Here is a 21,427-nt window from a genome sequence, read left to right on the forward strand (position 1 = left end):
TGTTTTGGTTGTGTTTTGGGTTTGTTTTGGTTGTGTTTTGGGTTTGTTTTGGTTGTGTTTTGGGTTTGTTTTGGTTGTGTTTTGGGTTTGTTTTGGTTGTGTTTTGGTTGTGTTTTGGGTTTGTTTTGGTTGTGTTTTGGTTGTGTTTTGGGTTATGTTTTTCCCAATAGCTACTGAATGGTGGATGATGACTGGAGTAATTTTCTGCCATGATTAATACAAATCAAAGCATGTTTTGTTGTAGCCTCTGTAACTTTCTTATTAATTATTAATAATGGTTCATTCATGATTAATACAAATCATGAATGAACCATTATTAATAATTAATAAGAAAGTTACAGAGGCTACAACAAAACATGCTAACCTCTCACCATTACCAATAGCAGAGGCTACAACAAAACATGCTAACCTCTCACCATTACCAATAACAGAGGCTACAACAAAACATGCTAACCTCTCACCATTACCAATAACAGAGGCTACAACAAAACATGCTAACCTCTCACCATTACCAATAACAGAGGCTACAACAAAACATACTAACCTCTGTCGTGTCTTTGCTATCGTTAAATTGAAGACTTATAGTTTTTATCAAAGATTCCTGTAATTAGGGATTACGCAACTGAGTAATAACGTAACTAATTAACTATGAATTTGGGAGCACCAGGGAAAGTAGTCACATTACCAAGTTATAATTTCCCAATATAACCTTTCAGATATTTTCATATCTGATCAATAGTCTTCTAATTAATGATTTATTTACTTTACCTCACGTTAGTCTCATTCCAAACGTCGTGAATTGTTGATTATCTGCACGAACCCAGTCTTCACTATGAGTCATCCATACATCAATTGTCTTAATAAATCATTTATTTATTACTAACTAATTAATTCACAGAAATGCATAAACAAACAAACAAACTTAAAAAGGGTTACATGAAATGGGAGAAATATTGGCTGAACCGGCATGGTTCTCGTTAGACAAAAGGGAGAATGGGGGGTCGATTCAGAAGTCACTACAGAGTATACTCCTTATAACAATTGACATGCTAATCCTTACACATGAACGCTCACTCATTCGGGAACAATTGCAATCAATATATATATATTTACGCTCGGTGTGTGTCGTCCTGATCGTTGGAGAGAAGTTAGTTTCTGTTGGAGAGAAGTTAGTTTCTGTTGGAGTTCCTTCTGTCTCGGTTATTGTGGAGAGTTCAGTGACATTCGTTATAGAATGGATGTTTCGGCGGTTATTGTGGAGAGTTCAGTGACATTCGTTATAGAATGGATGTTTCGGCGGTTGTCTTTCTTCGCGTTCAATGATACCGAATTCCTAGCTGCAGACTAGTAGTCAATATCAAAGACTTGTTCTTATTCGGCTAAGAGTTTAACCACGTGGTATGGTTAAAGATTCAGCAATTGTACTTAACCTTAGTTCTCCTCCCATGGAGAGAAAACATGGTCTAATGGTAATTTCTCAGAGTCGACATTTATTCAGATAGCAGAGAGGGGCTGTCCTTGGATGTCTGACCCAACTGGCTCAGGGGCGGGTCCTCGGGTTTAGTTCAAATCAAAAAGGGATTTGTATTTTTCTTTATTAAACAGTCCAAAATCATATTACACAATTATACAAACAGTATCATACTCACTCATTCATTTTATACAACAAACAGATGTAAACCTCATATCTGAGGTAATTATATAAACAGCGGTATGGTAATGTAGTCCCACAGTCTCTCATGAGTTTCCCACATGGGGACAAATGGACAAGTTAATAGCTGGACTGTCCACCGATCTTTTATACTTTTGCAGGAATATTAAATATGTTCATACCTCAAGTTCTGTGAGGTGGAAGAGAATTCCTTTGTCCTGAAAGTTTACCCTCTCTCTTAATACTGTTTGGCCATGAGGAGATTCTCAGGAATTTACGACGTCTCTCTGTGATCACCGCATGGGATGTGGTAGGAAAGGGAGAGGCAGGGAGAGGGGGATGGGGTTTTGCAATACCCAAGCAGGCAACGTCATGACACCTCTCACCATTACCAATAACAGAGGCTACAACCAAACTTGCTAACCTCTCACCATTACCAATAATGATTTCAAAATCTGACACGATAGGTGGATTAACAACAAACTAAGCTGTGTTTTGGTATATTTCACTTATGATTGCATGATTATAAATATTTTTTTTTTTATTTATGCATTTGGCGCACTGCAATTCTAGCGGTTGTTTAGGAAAGTGATCCCGTAAAAGGGATGTGTAGCGCAGAGAAGTTAACACAGTGTCCAAAGAAGGGCCAGAAGTATACAGAATGGTGTCGTCTGCATAGAGGTGGATCAGAGAATCACCAGCAGCAAGAGCGACATCATTGATGTATACAGAGAAAAGAGTCGGCCCAAGAATTGAACCCTGTGGCACCCCCATAGAGACTGCCAGAGGTCCGGACAACAGGCCCTCCGACTTTACACATTGAACTCTATCTGAGAAGTAGTTGGTAAACCAGGCGAGGCAGTCATCTGAGAAACCAAGGCTGTTGAGTCTGCCGATAAGAATACGATGATTGACAGAGTCGAAAGCCTTGGCCAGGTCGAAGAAGACGGCTGCACAGTACTGTCTTTTATCGATGGCGGTTATGATATCATTTAGTACCTTGAGCGTGGCTGAGGTGCACCCGTGACCAGCTCAGAAACCGGATTGCACAGCGGAGAAGGTACGGTGGGATTCAAAATAGTCAGTGATCTGTTTGTTAACTAGGCTTTCGAAGACTTTAGAGAGGCAGGGCAGGATGGATATAGGTCTGTAGCAGTTTGGGTCTAGAGAGTCTCCCCCTTTGAAGAGGGGGATGACCACGGCAGCTTTCCAGTCTTTAGGGATCTCAGACGAAGTGCTTTCATTTCTAAACGGTAAAATATATATGTATTAATACCTTTAAATAAAAGGTGACATTCTGTACTGTCACCTACTATGAAACATTCCATCTTAAATCGAAAAAGCTGGAACATAACACCAAATTGAAAACTGTAAGCTTCACTGTCCAAACACATATGGTGTGGACTATGTGTGCCTGGTAAACACATGTGGATCTGGTGAACAGTTATCACTTGTTGACCAAATACAGGAATACTGACCTCAGAGTCTCCAGTTTACAGTGGGGATTCCCCAGTCCAGCAGAGAGCAGCTTCACTCCTGAATCCTTCAGGTCATTGTTACTCAGGTCCAGCTCTCTCAGGTGTGAGGGGTTTGACTTCAGAGCTGAGACCAGAGAAGCACAGCCTTCCTCTGTGACTAGACAGCCTGACAGCCTGTAAAGAGTAAAATCATATTAAAACCACAATGCAATTCTTTGGTGGTGAAAAAAATTGAAGTATATTTTTTCAACATATTCAGTTACATCAGTGTCCTGAAACCTACCAAAATGTATTCATAAATTAATGTATGTGTCATTATTATAAATTATGATAATATTACAAAAAAATGTATAGTACGAATATTTGATTGGGTGGGCAATTTACTGATGGCCTATGTACAACTGCAGCGATCGGTTAGCTGCTCAGATAGCTGATGTTTAAAGTTAGTGAGAGAGATATAAGTCTCCAGCTTCAGCGATTTTTGCAATTTGTTCCAGTCGCTGGCAGCAGAGAACTGGAAGGAAAGGCGGCAAAAAGAGGTGTTGGCTTTGGGGATGACCAGTGAGATATACCTGCTGGAGCGCGCACTACGAGTGGGTGCTGCTATCGTGACTGGTGAGCTGAGATAAGGCGGAGCTTTACCTAGCATAGACTTATAGATGACCTGGAGCCAGTGGGTCTGGCGACGAATATATAGTGAGGACCAGCCGACTAGAGCATACAGGTCGCAGTGGTGGGTGGTATAAAGGGCTTTGGTGACAAAAGTGATGTTTCTCTATGGTGTAGTAGGTCAGGGCGTGACGAGGGGGTGTTCTAGTTTAAAATTTCTATGTTGGTGTTTTGGTTTGGTTCCCAATTAGAGGCAGCTGGTAATCGTTGCCTCTAATTGGGGATCATATTTAAGTAGCTATTTTTCCCACCTGTGTTTGTGGGCTAATGGTTTGTGTTTGTGCATGTGCACCACGTAGTCACGTTTCGTTGTTCGTTTATTGATTTATTGGTTTTTGCAAAAGGTTTCATATGTGGAACTCAACATCCGCTGTTCCTTGGTCCTGTTCTTACGACAACCGTGACAGATAGACTGCATTCAGTTATCTGAGTAGAGTATTGGAAGCTATTTTGTAAATGACATCACCAAACTTGAGGATCGGTAGAATAGTCAGATTTACGAGGGCAAGTTTTGCGGCGTGAGTGAGCAAGGCTTTGTTGCGGAATAGAAAGCCGATTCGAGATTTAATTTTGGATTGGAAATGTTTAATATGAGTGTGGAAGGAGAGTTTACAGTCTAGTCAGACACCTAGGTATTTGTAGTTGTCCACATATTCTAGGTCAGAGCCGTCCAGGGTAGTGATGCTAGTCGGGCGGGCGGGTGCAGGCAGGGTGCAGGCAGCTAATGGTTGAAAAGCATGCATTTGGTTTTACTAGCGTTTAAGAGTAGTTGGAGGCCACACAAGGAGAGTTGTATGACATTGAAGCTTGTTTGGAGGTAAAATATATATATTTTTTAACTTCTTCTGGCTGCAAGGGAAAGTGTTGAGTAGCCAGTGAAATCGTGCCATTTCAAACGGCCTCCTACTAAATTCTTGCTCGTACAATATGGATATTATTATTAATATTGGATAGAAAACACTCTCTAGTTTCTAAAACCGTTGGAATTATTTCTCTGAGTGAAACAGAATTCATTTGGCAGCACTTTCCCTAACCAGGAAGTGAAATGTCAGAAATATGTGTTCTGTTCAACTTGATGCCTATACATGGTCATGACACTTAGGAGTCTACTTACACTCCATACGCCTTCCTCTTGCTGTCAAGAAAATATATATATATATGTAAAATATATATGTATTAATACCTTTAAATAAAAGATGACATTCTGTACTGTCACCTACTATGAAACATTCCATCTTAAATCGAAAAAGCTGGAACATAACACCAAATTGAAAACTGTAAGCTTCACTGTCCAAACACATATGGTGTGGACTATGTGTGCCTGGTAAACACATGTGGATCTGGTGAACAGTTATCACTTGTTGACCAAATACAGGAATACTGACCTCAGAGTCTCCAGTTTACAGTGGGGATTCCCCAGTCCAGCAGAGAGCAGCTTCACTCCTGAATCCTTCAGGTCATTGTTACTCAGGTCCAGCTCTCTCAGGTGTGAGGGGTTTGACTTCAGAGCTGAGACCAGAGAAGCACAGCCTTCCTCTGTGACTAGACAGCCTGACAGCCTGTAAAGAGTAAAATCATATTAAAACCACAATGCAATTCTTTGGTGGTGAAAAAAATTGAAGTATATTTTTTCAACATATTCAGTTACATCAGTGTCCTGAAACCTACCAAAATGTATTCATAAATTAATGTATGTGTCATTATTATAAATTATGATAATATTACAAAAAAATGTATAGTACGAATATTTGATTGGGTGGGCAATTTACTGATGGCCTATGTACAACTGCAGCGATCGGTTAGCTGCTCAGATAGCTGATGTTTAAAGTTAGTGAGAGAGATATAAGTCTCCAGCTTCAGCGATTTTTGCAATTTGTTCCAGTCGCTGGCAGCAGAGAACTGGAAGGAAAGGCGGCAAAAAGAGGTGTTGGCTTTGGGGATGACCAGTGAGATATACCTGCTGGAGCGCGCACTACGAGTGGGTGCTGCTATCGTGACTGGTGAGCTGAGATAAGGCGGAGCTTTACCTAGCATAGACTTATAGATGACCTGGAGCCAGTGGGTCTGGCGACGAATATATAGTGAGGACCAGCCGACTAGAGCATACAGGTCGCAGTGGTGGGTGGTATAAAGGGCTTTGGTGACAAAAGTGATGTTTCTCTATGGTGTAGTAGGTCAGGGCGTGACGAGGGGGTGTTCTAGTTTAAAATTTCTATGTTGGTGTTTTGGTTTGGTTCCCAATTAGAGGCAGCTGGTAATCGTTGCCTCTAATTGGGGATCATATTTAAGTAGCTATTTTTCCCACCTGTGTTTGTGGGCTAATGGTTTGTGTTTGTGCATGTGCACCACGTAGTCACGTTTCGTTGTTCGTTTATTGATTTATTGGTTTTTGCAAAAGGTTTCATATGTGGAACTCAACATCCGCTGTTCCTTGGTCCTGTTCTTACGACAACCGTGACAGATAGACTGCATTCAGTTATCTGAGTAGAGTATTGGAAGCTATTTTGTAAATGACATCACCAAACTTGAGGATCGGTAGAATAGTCAGATTTACGAGGGCAAGTTTTGCGGCGTGAGTGAGCAAGGCTTTGTTGCGGAATAGAAAGCCGATTCGAGATTTAATTTTGGATTGGAAATGTTTAATATGAGTGTGGAAGGAGAGTTTACAGTCTAGTCAGACACCTAGGTATTTGTAGTTGTCCACATATTCTAGGTCAGAGCCGTCCAGGGTAGTGATGCTAGTCGGGCGGGCGGGTGCAGGCAGGGTGCAGGCAGCTAATGGTTGAAAAGCATGCATTTGGTTTTACTAGCGTTTAAGAGTAGTTGGAGGCCACACAAGGAGAGTTGTATGACATTGAAGCTTGTTTGGAGGTAAAATATATATATTTTTTAACTTCTTCTGGCTGCAAGGGAAAGTGTTGAGTAGCCAGTGAAATCGTGCCATTTCAAACGGCCTCCTACTAAATTCTTGCTCGTACAATATGGATATTATTATTAATATTGGATAGAAAACACTCTCTAGTTTCTAAAACCGTTGGAATTATTTCTCTGAGTGAAACAGAATTCATTTGGCAGCACTTTCCCTAACCAGGAAGTGAAATGTCAGAAATATGTGTTCTGTTCAACTTGATGCCTATACATGGTCATGACACTTAGGAGTCTACTTACACTCCATACGCCTTCCTCTTGCTGTCAAGAAAATATATATATATATGTAAAATATATATGTATTAATACCTTTAAATAAAAGATGACATTCTGTACTGTCACCTACTATGAAACATTCCATCTTAAATCGAAAAAGCTGGAACATAACACCAAATTGAAAACTGTAAGCTTCACTGTCCAAACACATATGGTGTGGACTATGTGTGTCTGGTAAACACATGTGGATCTGGTGAACAGTTATCACTTGTTGACCAAATACAGGAATACTGACCTCAGAGTCTCCAGTTTACAGTGGGGATTCCCCAGTCCAGCAGAGAGCAGCTTCACTCCTGAATCCTTCAGGTCATTGTTACTCAGGTCCAGCTCTCTCAGGTGTGAGGGGTTTGACTCCAGAGCTGAGACCAGAGAAGCACAGCCTTCCTCTGTGACTCCACAGCCTGACAGCCTGCAAAGAGATCATCATGATTTCACAAATACACTGTTAATTAAACGAGTAGTGTAGAAGGACAATGGCAGATGCATTTGGTATATTCTCCCAAACAACATTTAGAATAATAGTCTCCTAGATTTGTATGGTCATAATGTTATACTAATGTGAAAATCAATCCATTTATTCAATATGTTTATCAATATAATATTATACACATATTATAATACATATATTTCTCTAAACATAATATTTCTTCCTGATGATTAGTTCCTAAAACGTGATGTACTCACAGAACAGCTCTGGAGGCTTTGACCACTGGTAGCAGCCTCAGAAGACCTTCCTCTGATCTGGAGTATTTCTTCAGGTCAAACACATCCAGCTCCTTTTCTGAAGTCAGCAACACAAAGACCAGAGCTGACCACTGTGCAGGTGACAGGATGTCTGTAGAGAGACTTCCTGAGCTCAGGTAGCTTTGGATCTCCTCCACTAGAGAATGGTCATTCAGTTCATTCAGACAGTGGAACAGATTGATGCTCCTCTCTGGAGAGGGATTCTCCCTGATCTTCTCCTTGATGTACTTGACTGTTTCTTCATGGCTCTGTGAGCTGCTTCTTGTCTTTGTCAGTAGACCTCGTAAGTGCTTCTGATTGGACTCCAGTGAGAGGCCCAGAAGGAAGCGGAGGAAAAGGTCCAGGTTTCCCGTCTCACTTTGTAAGGCTTTATCCACAGCACTCTTGTAGACAGTAACTTCAGGCTCGTCTTTTGTTTGCAGTTTGTCCATAAGATTCTCATTGTTGTTGATGAATGAGAGGAGCACATATACAGCAGCCAGAAACTCCTGAATGCTCAGATGCACAAAGCAGTACACCTTGTCCTGGTACAGCCCACATTCCTCTTTAAAGAGCTGTGTGCACAATCCTGAGTACACTGAGGCTTCATTGACATCAATACCAGCCTCTTTCAGGTCTTCTTCATAGAAAATCAGATTGCCCTTCACAAGCTGTTGAAAAGCCAGTTTTCCCAGTGACAGAATGCTCTCTTTATTCCAGTGTGGATCTGTCTCTTCTTTCCCAATATACTTTTCATTCTTCTGTTTGGTATGAAACACCACAAGGTGTGTGTACATCTCAGTCAGAGTCTTGGGCATCTCTTCTCTCTTATGTTTCAACATGTGTTCAAGGACTGTTGCAAAAATCCAACAGAAGACTGGAATGTGGCACATGATGTGGAGGCTCCTTGATGTCTTGATGTGTGAGATGATTCTGCTGGCCAGGTCCTCATCACTGAATCTCTTGCTGAAGTACTCCTCCTTCTGTGGGTCATTGAACCCTCGTACCTCTGTCACCTGGTCAACACACTCTGAAGGGATCTTATTGGCTGCTGCAGGTCGGGTAGTTATCCAGATGAGAGCAGAGGGAAGCAGATTTCCCTTGATGAGATTTGTCAGCAGAACATCCACTGAGGTTGACTCTGTGACGTCACAACAGATCTTGTTCTTCTGGAAGTCTAGGGGCAGTCGGCACTCATCCAGACCATCAAAGATGAACAGAACTTTGTACTTGTTGTAGTTGGAGATTCCTGATTGTTTGGTTTCCATTGAGAAGTGATTGAGAAGTTCAATCAAAGTGTGTTTGTCCTCTTTCATCAAATTCAGCTCCCGAAAAGGGAATGAAAATACAAATTGGACATCCTGATTTGCTTTTCCTTCAGCCCAGTCCAGAATGAACTTCTGCACAGAGACTGTTTTTCCAATGCCAGCGACTCCCTTTGTCAGCACAGTTCTGATACGTTTGTCTTGTCCAGTTAAGGGTTTGAAGATGTCGTTACATTTGATTGCAGTATCTGGTCTTGCTTGTTTCCTGGTTGTTGTCTCAATCTGTCTCAGCTCATGTTCATTATTAACTTCTCCTCTTCCACCCTCTGTGATGTAGAGCTCTGTGTAGATCTTATTGAGAAGTGTTGGGTTTCCTTGTTGAGCGATCCCCTCAAATACACATTGAAACTTCTTCTTTAGATTAGATTTGAGTTCACGTTGGCAAATCACAGCAAGCTCATCTGAATCTAGAAATAACACAGAGGATATTAATATTACGTCTGTTTTAATGCCTACAGTATTGTAGGACTGTTATAAAGATTTAAATTATAATCATTTATCCTCTTAACTGAATGTATACATGTGTAAATGTATTGTAGGACTATTATAAAGATTTAAAACATCATTCAACATGAGGCAGACAGCTCTTACTTTTCTCCAGTGTGTCAGCAAGCTCCTTCTGGTTCATTTTCCTCAGGATGTGCAGTGTGATCTTCAGAGCCCCCTTTCTGGCACTGCTCTCCTGCTTCTCATCTTCAGCATCCACCACTTCCTTATCCTGCTTCTGACTCTCAAAGCCTTCTGGGAGTTCTGGACTAAGAATCCTCTTGAACATCTTCAGCTCGTTCTTCACAAATGTCACAATTTTCTCTTCAAGCATCTGGAATAAATAAAGTAAATAAGTTAAGCAAGAGAAGAAATGCTTTCTCATTAACACATTAATTAATGATTGACAGATCAACTTTACTTGAGGTAAACAAAAACAAATGTACATAACAGGACCACATACACTGAATATGGAGTCCAGGTCTGTTTGATGACTCTGGGAAGACTGCCCACTGAGAATCTCTGACTCTGATCTCTCCTGTTGGTTTCTGTGGACAAAACATGAGATTACATCTCCTCATCCAGGGAGTGCACACACACACACACACACACACACACACACACACACACACACACACACACACACACACACACACACACACACACACACACACACACACACACACACACACACACACACACACACACACACACACACACACACACACACACACACACACAGGGAGGGAATGTTGTGTTTGTTTAATATTGTTTTAGGACTATGAAAATGGACAAAAGGATTAGCCTATGGATTATGAAAACAACAAAAATAAATGGGAAAATGGGAGAGGAGAAATGACTAGAGACAGTGTTGTTTAACTCACTGACCATGACCCATGAGTTCTTCTTACCTTTGTTCAGTAGAAAAGTCTCCCTCTCTAAAGAATATAGGATGACGCATAGACCTGTCACTCTTCATGGACACACAGCTGGGTACAGGGGAGGCTGGTCTCTCCTGCTTGATTGGACTTCAACACAACAGAGACAAACATTACATCTCTCATCTACTCTGAGCTCAGATGGGGAAATATAAGAAGAGTTTCATTACAAAACGCTATATATCCATTTCAGAAACCTTGGTAAATTAGCTTTTATTGTTTAGTTAAATTATGAAAGAGATTGGTGTGTTTTTTCACTATCTAATCATGGCATGGGGTTGTTCAATGACAGACATGTATTTGTTGAAAATCTATCACTTGATGTTTTCATTTCAGAGAGACAAATAATCAAGATATTTTTTTTAATGATATATATCTGCCTCAGAGAAATCAGTAGTACTGTTAGGTTTTATACAGTAATAATATATATCTGCCTCACTCTCAGAGAAATCAGTAGTACTGTTAGGTTTTATACAGTAATAATATATATCTGCCTCACTCTCAGAGAAATCAGTAGTACTGTTAGGTTTTATACAGTAATAATATATATCTGCCTCACTCTCAGAGAAATCAGTAGTACTGTTAGGTTTTATACAGTAATAATATATATCTGCCTCACTCTCAGAGAAATCAGTAGTACTGTTAGGTTTTATACAGTAATAATATATATCTGCCTCACTCTCAGAGAAATCAGTAGTACTCCTAGGTTTTATACAGTAATAATATATATCTGCCTCACTCTCAGAGAAATCAGTAGTACTGTTAGGTTTTATACAGTAATAATATATATCTGCCTCACTCTCAGAGAAATCAGTAGTACTGTTAGGTTTTATACAGTAATAATATATATCTGCCTCACTCTCAGAGAAATCAGTAGTACTGTTAGGTTTTATACAGTAATAATATATATCTGCCTCACTCTCAGAGAAATCAGTAGTACTGTTAGGTTTTATACAGTAATAATATATATCTGCCTCACTCTCAGAGAAATCAGTAGTACTGTTAGGTTTTATACAGTAATAATATATATCTGCCTCACTCTCAGAGAAATCGGTAGTACTCCTAGGTTTTATACAGTAATAATATATATCTGCCTCACTCTCAGAGAAATCAGTAGTACTGTTAGGTTTTATACAGTAATAATATATATCTGCCTCACTCTCAGAGAAATCAGTAGTACTGTTAGGTTTTATACAGTAATAATATATATCTGCCTCACTCTCAGAGAAATCAGTAGTACTGTTAGGTTTTATACAGTAATAATATATATCTGCCTCACTCTCAGAGAAATCGGTAGTACTGTTAGGTTTTATACAGTAATAATATATATCTGCCTCACTCTCAGAGAAATCGGTAGTACTGTTAGGTTTTATACAGTAATAATATATATCTGCCTCACTCTCAGAGAAATCAGTAGTACTGTTAGGTTTTATACAGTAATAATATATATCTGCCTCACTCTCAGAGAAATCAGTAGTACTGTTAGGTTTTATACAGTAATAATATATATCTGCCTCACTCTCAGAGAAATCAGTAGTACTGTTAGGTTTTATACAGTAATAATATATATCTGCCTCACTCTCAGAGAAATCAGTAGTACTGTTAGGTTTTATACAGTAATAATATATATCTGCCTCACTCTCAGAGAAATCAGTAGTACTGTTAGGTTTTATACAGTAATAATATATATCTGCCTCACTCTCAGAGAAATCAGTAGTACTGTTAGGTTTTATACAGTAATAATATATATCTGCCTCACTCTCAGAGAAATCAGTAGTACTGTTAGGTTTTATACAGTAATAATATATATCTGCCTCACTCTCAGAGAAATCAGTAGTACTCCTAGGTTTTATACAGTAATAATATATATCTGCCTCACTCTCAGAGAAATCAGTAGTACTGTTAGGTTTTATACAGTAATAATATATATCTGCCTCACTCTCAGAGAAATCAGTAGTACTGTTAGGTTTTATACAGTAATAATATATATCTGCCTCACTCTCAGAGAAATCAGTAGTACTGTTAGGTTTTATACAGTAATAATATATATCTGCCTCACTCTCAGAGAAATCAGTAGTACTGTTAGGTTTTATACAGTAATAATATATATCTGCCTCACTCTCAGAGAAATCAGTAGTACTGTTAGGTTTTATACAGTAATAATATATATCTGCCTCACTCTCAGAGAAATCGGTAGTACTCCTAGGTTTTATACAGTAATAATATATATCTGCCTCACTCTCAGAGAAATCAGTAGTACTGTTAGGTTTTATACAGTAATAATATATATCTGCCTCACTCTCAGAGAAATCAGTAGTACTGTTAGGTTTTATACAGTAATAATATATATCTGCCTCACTCTCAGAGAAATCAGTAGTACTGTTAGGTTTTATACAGTAATAATATATATCTGCCTCACTCTCAGAGAAATCGGTAGTACTGTTAGGTTTTATACAGTAATAATATATATCTGCCTCACTCTCAGAGAAATCGGTAGTACTGTTAGGTTTTATACAGTAATAATATATATCTGCCTCACTCTCAGAGAAATCAGTAGTACTGTTAGGTTTTATACAGTAATAATATATATCTGCCTCACTCTCAGAGAAATCAGTAGTACTGTTAGGTTTTATACAGTAATAATATATATCTGCCTCACTCTCAGAGAAATCAGTAGTACTGTTAGGTTTTATACAGTAATAATATATATCTGCCTCACTCTCAGAGAAATCAGTAGTACTGTTAGGTTTTATACAGTAATAATATATATCTGCCTCACTCTCAGAGAAATCAGTAGTACTGTTAGGTTTTATACAGTAATAATATATATCTGCCTCACTCTCAGAGAAATCAGTAGTACTGTTAGGTTTTATACAGTAATAATATATATCTGCCTCACTCTCAGAGAAATCAGTAGTACTGTTAGGTTTTATACAGTAATAATATATATCTGCCTCACTCTCAGAGAAATCAGTAGTACTGTTAGGTTTTATACAGTAATAATATATATCTGCCTCACTCTCAGAGAAATCAGTAGTACTGTTAGGTTTTATACAGTAATAATATATATCTGCCTCACTCTCAGAGAAATCAGTAGTACTGTTAGGTTTTATACAGTAATAATATATATCTGCCTCACTCTCAGAGAAATCAGTAGTACTGTTAGGTTTTATACAGTAATAATATATATCTGCCTCACTCTCAGAGAAATCAGTAGTACTGTTAGGTTTTATACAGTAATAATATATATCTGCCTCACTCTCAGAGAAATCAGTAGTACTGTTAGGTTTTATACAGTAATAATATATATCTGCCTCACTCTCAGAGAAATCAGTAGTACTGTTAGGTTTTATACAGTAATAATATATATCTGCCTCACTCTCAGAGAAATCAGTAGTACTGTTAGGTTTTATACAGTAATAATATATATCTGCCTCACTCTCAGAGAAATCAGTAGTACTGTTAGGTTTTATACAGTAATAATATATATCTGCCTCACTCTCAGAGAAATCAGTAGTACTGTTAGGTTTTATACAGTAATAATATATATCTGCCTCACTCAGAGAAATCAGTAGTACTGTTAGGTTTTATACAGTAATAATATATATCTGCCTCACTCTCAGAGAAATCAGTAGTACTGTTAGGTTTTATACAGTAATAATATATATCTGCCTCACTCAGAGAAATCAGTAGTACTGTTAGGTTTTATACAGTAATAATATATATCTGCCTCACTCTCAGAGAAATCAGTAGTACTGTTAGGTTTTATACAGTAATAATATATATCTGCCTCACTCAGAGAAATCAGTAGTACTGTTAGGTTTTATACAGTAATAATATATATCTGCCTCACTCTCAGAGAAATCAGTAGTACTGTTAGGTTTTATACAGTAATAATATATATCTGCCTCACTCAGAGAAATCAGTAGTACTGTTAGGTTTTATACAGTAATAATATATATCTGCCTCACTCTCAGAGAAATCAGTAGTACTGTTAGGTTTTATACAGTAATAATATATATCTGCCTCACTCAGAGAAATCAGTAGTACTGTTAGGTTTTATACAGTAATAATATATATCTGCCTCACTCTCAGAGAAATCAGTAGTACTGTTAGGTTTTATACAGTAATAATATATATCTGCCTCACTCTCAGAGAAATCAGTAGTACTGTTAGGTTTTATACAGTAATAATATATATCTGCCTCACTCTCAGAGAAATCAGTAGTACTGTTAGGTTTTATACAGTAATAATATATATCTGCCTCACTCTCAGAGAAATCAGTAGTACTGTTAGGTTTTATACAGTAATAATATATATCTGCCTCACTCTCAGAGAAATCAGTAGTACTGTTAGGTTTTATACAGTAATAATATATATCTGCCTCACTCTCAGAGAAATCAGTAGTACTGTTAGGTTTTATACAGTAATAATATATATCTGCCTCACTCTCAGAGAAATCAGTAGTACTGTTAGGTTTTATACAGTAATAATATATATCTGCCTCACTCTCAGAGAAATCAGTAGTACTGTTAGGTTTTATACAGTAATAATATATATCTGCCTCACTCTCAGAGAAATCAGTAGTACTGTTAGGTTTTATACAGTAATAATATATATCTGCCTCACTCTCAGAGAAATCAGTAGTACTGTTAGGTTTTATACAGTAATAATATATATCTGCCTCACTCTCAGAGAAATCAGTAGTACTGTTAGGTTTTATACAGTAATAATATATATCTGCCTCACTCAGAGAAATCAGTAGTACTGTTAGGTTTTATACAGTAATAATATATATCTGCCTCACTCTCAGAGAAATCAGTAGTACTGTTAGGTTTTATACAGTAATAATATATATCTGCCTCACTCAGAGAAATCAGTAGTACTGTTAGGTTTTATACAGTAATAATATATATCTGCCTCACTCTCAGAGAAATCAGTAGTACTGTTAGGTTTTATACAGTAATAATATATATCTGCCTCACTCAGAGAAATCAGTAGTACTGTTAGGTTTTATACAGTAATAATATATATCTGCCTCACTCTCAGAGAAATCAGTAGTACTGTTAGGTTTTATACAGTAATAATATATATCTGCCTCACTCAGAGAAATCAGTAGTACTGTTAGGTTTTATACAGTAATAATATATATCTGCCTCACTCTCAGAGAAATCAGTAGTACTGTTAGGTTTTATACAGTAATAATATATATCTGCCTCACTCAGAGAAATCAGTAGTACTGTTAGGTTTTATACAGTAATAATATATATCTGCCTCACTCTCAGAGAAATCAGTAGTACTGTTAGGTTTTATACAGTAATAATATATATCTGCCTCACTCTCAGAGAAATCAGTAGTACTGTTAGGTTTTATACAGTAATAATATATATCTGCCTCACTCTCAGAGAAATCAGTAGTACTGTTAGGTTTTATACAGTAATAATATATATCTGCCTCACTCTCAGAGAAATCAGTAGTACTGTTAGGTTTTATACAGTAATAATATATATCTGCCTCACTCAGAGAAATCAGTAGTACTGTTAGGTTTTATACAGTAATAATATATATCTGCCTCACTCTCAGAGAAATCAGTAGTTGTAACGGCTGTCATATTCTTCCTCCTCCTCGGACGAGGAGAGGCGAGAAGGATCGGACCAACACGCGGAGTGGTTAGTGCTCATGATGATTTACTATAACGAACCCTGAACACTGAAATACAAAACAAATAAACGATGTGCATAAACCGATACAGTACCGTGTGGTGAAAACACTAACACGGAAACAAACACCCACAAAACACACGTGAAACCCCGGCTGCCTTAGTATGATTCTCAATCAGGGACAACCATTGACAGCTGCCTCTGATTGAGAATCATACCAGGCCGAACACCAAAATCCCAACATAGAAAATCACACATATACAAACCCACCCAACTCACGCCCTGACCAACTAAATAAATACAAGACAAAGGAAAACAGGTCTGGAACGTGACAGACCCCCCCCCCCCCCCCCCCTTAAGGTGCGAACTCCGGGCGCACCACCATAAACTATAGGGGAGGGTCTGGGTGGGCGTCTGTCCACGGTGGTGGCTCTGGCGCTGGTCGTGGTCCACACCCCACCATAGTCAATCCCCGCTTCCGTGGCCTCCTCCCAATGGCCACCCTCCATATAAACCCCATTGGATTAAAGGGCAGCACCGGACTAAGGGGCAGCTCGGGACTGAGGGGCAGCCCCGGACTGAGGGGCAGCCCCGGACTGAGGGGCAGCCCCGGACTGAGGGGCAGCTCCGGACAGAGGGGCAGCCCCGGACTGAGGGGCAGCCCCGGACTGAGGGGCAGCCCCGGACTGAGGGGCAGCACCGGACTGAGGGGCAGCACCGGACTGAGGGGCAGCACCGGACTGAGGGGCAGCACCGGACTGACAGATAATTCTGGCAGCTCCTGGCTGGCTGGCGGATCCTGGCGGATCCTGGCTGGCTGGCGGATCCTGGCGGATCCTGGCTGGCTGGCGGATCCTGGCGGATCCTGGCTGGCTGGCTCTGGCGGATCCTGGCTGGCTGGCTCTGGCGGATCCTGGCTGGCTGGCTCTGGCGGATCCTGGCTGGCTGGCTCTGGCGGATCCTGGCTGGCTGGCTCTGGCGGATCCTGGCTGGCTGGCTCTGGCGGATCCTGGCTGGCTGGCTCTGGCGGATCCTGGCTGGAGGACGGCACTGGCTGCTCCTGTCTGGCGGACGGCACTGGCTGCTCCTGTCTGGCGGACGGTACTGGCTGCTCCTGTCTGGCGGACGGCACTGACTGCTCCTGTCTGGCGGACGGCTCTAGCGGCTCGGGACAGACGTGCGGCTCTGACGGCTCGGGACAGCTCTGACAGCTCGGGACAGACGGACAGCTCTGACGGCTCGGGACAGACGGGCAGCTCTGACGGCTCGGGACAGACGGGCAGCTCAGACATCGCTGGGCAGGCGGGCAGCTCAGACAGCGCTGGGCAGGCGGGCAGCTCAGACAGCGCTGGGCAGGCGGGCAGCTCAGACAGCGCTGGGCAGGCGGGCAGCTCAGACAGCACTGGGCAGGCAGGCAGTTCAGACAGCGCTGGGCAGGTAGGCAGTTCAGACAGCGCTGGGCAGGCAGGTACACCTGTAGGGAGGAGACGGAGAGACAGCCTGGTGCGGGGGGCTGCCACCGGAGGACAGGTACGTGGAGGTGGCACCGGAATTACCGGACCGTGAAGGAGGACACGCGCTCTTGAGCAACGAGCCTGCCCAACCCTACCAGGTTGAATGGTCCCCGTAGCCCTGCCAGTGCGGCGAGGTGGAATAGCCCGCACTGGGCTATGCTGGCGAACCGGGGACACCATTTGTAAGGCTGGTGCTATGTACGCCGGCCCGAGGAGACGCACTGGAGGCCAGATGCGTTGGGCCGGCTTCATGACACCCGGCTCGATGCCCAACCTAGCCCTACCAGTGCGGCGAGGTGGAATAGCCCGCACTGGGCTAAGCACGCGTACTGGGGACACCGTGCACTCCACCGCATAGCACGGTGTCTGACCAGTACGACGCCCTCTCACTCCACGATAAGCACGGGGAGTTGGCTCAGGTCTCCTACCCGGCTTTGCCACACGCCGCGAGTGCCCCCCCCCCCCCCCCCCCCCAAGAAATTTTTGGGTCTGACTCTCGGGCTCCCAACTGCGTCACCGCGCTGCCTCCTCATACCAGCGCCTCTCTGCCTTCGCTGCCTCCAACTCCGCCTTGGGACGGCGATATTCCCCTGGCTGAGCCCAGGGTCCCTTGCCGTCCAGGATCTCCTCCCAAGTCCAGGAGTCCTGTGTCTGTTTCCGCTGCTGCTGCTGTCGCTGCCCTTTTCCACTCTGCTTGGTCCTTTGGTGGTGGGTGTTTCTGTAACGGCAGATGTCCTCCTCTTCGTCTGAAGAGGAGGTGTAGGGATCGGACCAAAACGCAGAGTGGAAAGTGTCCATGTTTTATTAAGAAATAAACTGAACACTAAACGAAACAAATTAACAAAGAGAATCCAACTGAAAAACAGTCCTGTGTGGCACGAATACTGACACGAAAGACAAATGTTGGTTGTGGTTAACACAGTGACAACTAATTATTGAATGTCAATTGTTCTCTTTCATTAATCATCTCTTAGAAATAAAACATTTACTAACAGACATAGAAACAGTCAGGTGATTTAATGCATCACATGAACATGTAGTTGTGACTGATATCTCTTCTCTATGGTAACTGTCAATAATAATAATAATAATAATATGTGTCACACACACACACACACACACACACACACACACACACACACACACACACACACACACACACACACACACACACACACACACACACACACACACACACACAGATAATGTTGTGTTTGTTTAATATTGTTTTAGGACTATGAAAATGGACAAAAGGATTAGCCTATGGATTATGAAAACAACAAAAATAAATGGGAAAAAGGGAGAGGAGAAATGACTAGAGACAGTGTTGTTTAACTCACTGACCATGACCCATGAGTTCTTCTTACCTTTGTTCAGTAGAAAAGTCTCCCTCTCTAAAGAATATAGGATGACGCATAGACCTGTCACTCTTCATGGACACACAGCTGGGTACAGGGGAGGCTGGTCTCTCCTGCTTGATTGGACTTCAACACAACAGAGACAAACATTACATCTCTCATCTACTCTGAGCTCAGATGGGGAAATATAAGAAGAGTTTCATTACAAAACGCTATATATCCATTTCAGAAACCTTGGTAAGTTAGCTTTTATTGTTTAGTTAAATTATGAAAGAGATGGGTGTGTTTTTTCACTATCTAATCATGGCATGGGGTTGTTCAATGACAGACATGTATTTGTTGAAAATCTATCACTTGATGTTTTCATTTCAGAGAGACAAATAATCAAGATATTTTTTTAATGATATATATCTGCCTCAGAGAAATCAGTAGTACTGCTAGGTTTTACACAGTAATAATATATAACTACCTCTCTCTCAGAGAAATCAGTAGTACTGTTAGGTTTTATACAGTAATAATATATATCTGCCTCACTCTCAGAGAAATCAGTAGTACTGGTAGGTTTAACACAGTCAAATGTGACCGACCGGCTCGATTCGGTCTTATATAGCAACATTTGAAATTGTGTGTTTTTACATTGGATAAAAGTAGAGTCAGAGCTAGAAAATGTATATCACACACTACAGTTGAGGAACAATGGGAAAGTCATTCTGCTTTGAACGTTGATAAACTTGTAACCTCACTTTTAAGAAAAATGGCCTTTGAATATTTTGGTACCTACTGGAGAGCTCTTCTTTGTCTACAGGGCTGTTACTTTGGCAGATAATGTCACCCATCTAAATAAATTGTTTATATAAAATATATAACAATATATAAAAATAACTAAATGTATGGTGTTTTTGTTTATGTCAGTTTCATTGTTTGTTATGCAATAAATGGTTATTTTATAGTTGTAAGTGATAAAATGAACGAGAAAATGTTATAATTTGCAATTCTGAGTAATTACTACCTTAGTAAGGAATTACACATTATTCAGTACTACTGCAGTTGCTAAATAATTCCAAAAGATGGCAGCATAAGACCACAAAGGACATTTCAGAAGATCAGTTTAGTTCTCCCTGGATGCACCACCACTCCCCCTACTTTAGCCGAGAAAAACATATTTTTAGCTCTAATACGAGATACATAGCTAACGTTAACTGTAAAGTAATGACTGACCATTTTAGACAGTCATGGGACATATAGTCTGTGTTTGTTTATTGTTTATTTTACATCAATCATATTGCTGCTGTTAGCCGATAACTAATGCTTCGTGATCTTATGCTGCCATCTATTGGAAATATTTACCAATTAAAAGTTATTAATTCACGTACAGACATTGGTGAGGCAGCTGAGAAATAAAGCTTTTTTCTTGTTAATTCCTTAGATCAGTCTCAAACCTGCCCCACCTATCCCAATTGCTGGACTTTGACATAGAGGTTACTAGGTCACCCAGTTCAAAACACATCTGAAAAATAAAACACGTGGCTTGTTTATCAAGTGTTCTGCCTTGCAATAATACATGGTTAGGGGTTAAGGCTAAAATAAGGTCTGTTGTTTTAACAATTACTTCATAACTAGGGACATAAAGTAATGTTGTGATACTGGGCTCCACCACCATTCCGTACAAATGTGCGCAACCGCGACATTCAAACGAGGCAGCAAAGAAAACTAATGGGACTGTAGCGACTGTGTTGACTTTAACTTTTTAGGGCTGCAGGGGCAGTATTGAGTAGCTTGGATGAAAGGTGCCCATTTCAAACGGCCTCGTACTCAATTCTTGCTCGTACAATATGCATATTATTATTACTATTGGATAGAAAACACTCTCTAGTTTCTAAAACCGTTTGAATTATATCTGTGAGTAAAACAGAACTCATTTTGCAGCAAACTTCCTGACAGGAAGTGGAAAATCTGAAATCGATTCTCTGTTCCAGGGCATCCCTATTAATTTGCTTGATATGTATTAGTATACATGCACTTCATACGCCTTCCACTAGATGTCAATAGGCAGTGAGAGAAGAAATGGAGTGTATAGCTTGATCTGAGGTCGAATAAGAGCTCTTGGCATGACGTGACACCAATTTCCTGTTTTCAGGACGGCGCGAGAAGGAACCGGGGATTGCCTTCTGAAAAGCTGTCGTTATAGACGGCTACTATCTCCGGCTTTGATTTTATTTGATAAATGTGACAATATCATGGTAAAGTATGTTTTTTCAATATAGTTTTATCATATTATTGAAAATTTTTCGGGAGATTAGGCGTGTTGCGTTCTCTGCGTTTGTTCACGAAGGAGAGCTTCGCGCCACTTGGCTAGTGTGCTTGCTAATTCAAGAGGGAAAAATGCCATTCTAAAACCAAACAACGATTGTTCCCAACAAA

The 21,427-nt window shown here is 40.5% G+C and overlaps 1 protein-coding gene across 3 annotated transcripts in view; it reads right to left on the reverse strand.

The window, feature by feature from the left end:
• LOC129818065 (NACHT, LRR and PYD domains-containing protein 12-like) overlaps positions 1-21,427 on the reverse strand; it is a 41,287-nt gene that overhangs the window by 6,563 nt on the left and 13,297 nt on the right. For 2 of the 3 annotated variants that reach the window (XM_055873608.1, XM_055873610.1), the window contains 8 exons: positions 19,016-19,132; positions 10,448-10,564; positions 10,000-10,084; positions 9,642-9,870; positions 7,687-9,457; positions 7,238-7,411; positions 5,184-5,357; positions 3,130-3,303 (listed from right to left, as the gene is read on the reverse strand). In XM_055873608.1, coding sequence (XP_055729583.1) covers positions 3,130-3,303; positions 5,184-5,357; positions 7,238-7,411; positions 7,687-9,457; positions 9,642-9,870; positions 10,000-10,084; positions 10,448-10,564; positions 19,016-19,132 — 2,841 coding nt within the window. The remainder of the gene's footprint in view (positions 1-3,129; positions 3,304-5,183; positions 5,358-7,237; positions 7,412-7,686; positions 9,458-9,641; positions 9,871-9,999; positions 10,085-10,447; positions 10,565-19,015; positions 19,133-21,427) is intronic. The other variant, XM_055873609.1, reaches the window with a different exon arrangement.

This window comes from Salvelinus fontinalis, chromosome 21 (assembly GCF_029448725.1).
Source record: "Salvelinus fontinalis isolate EN_2023a chromosome 21, ASM2944872v1, whole genome shotgun sequence".
In the NCBI taxonomy this organism is placed as follows: Eukaryota; Metazoa; Chordata; class Actinopteri; order Salmoniformes; family Salmonidae; genus Salvelinus; species Salvelinus fontinalis.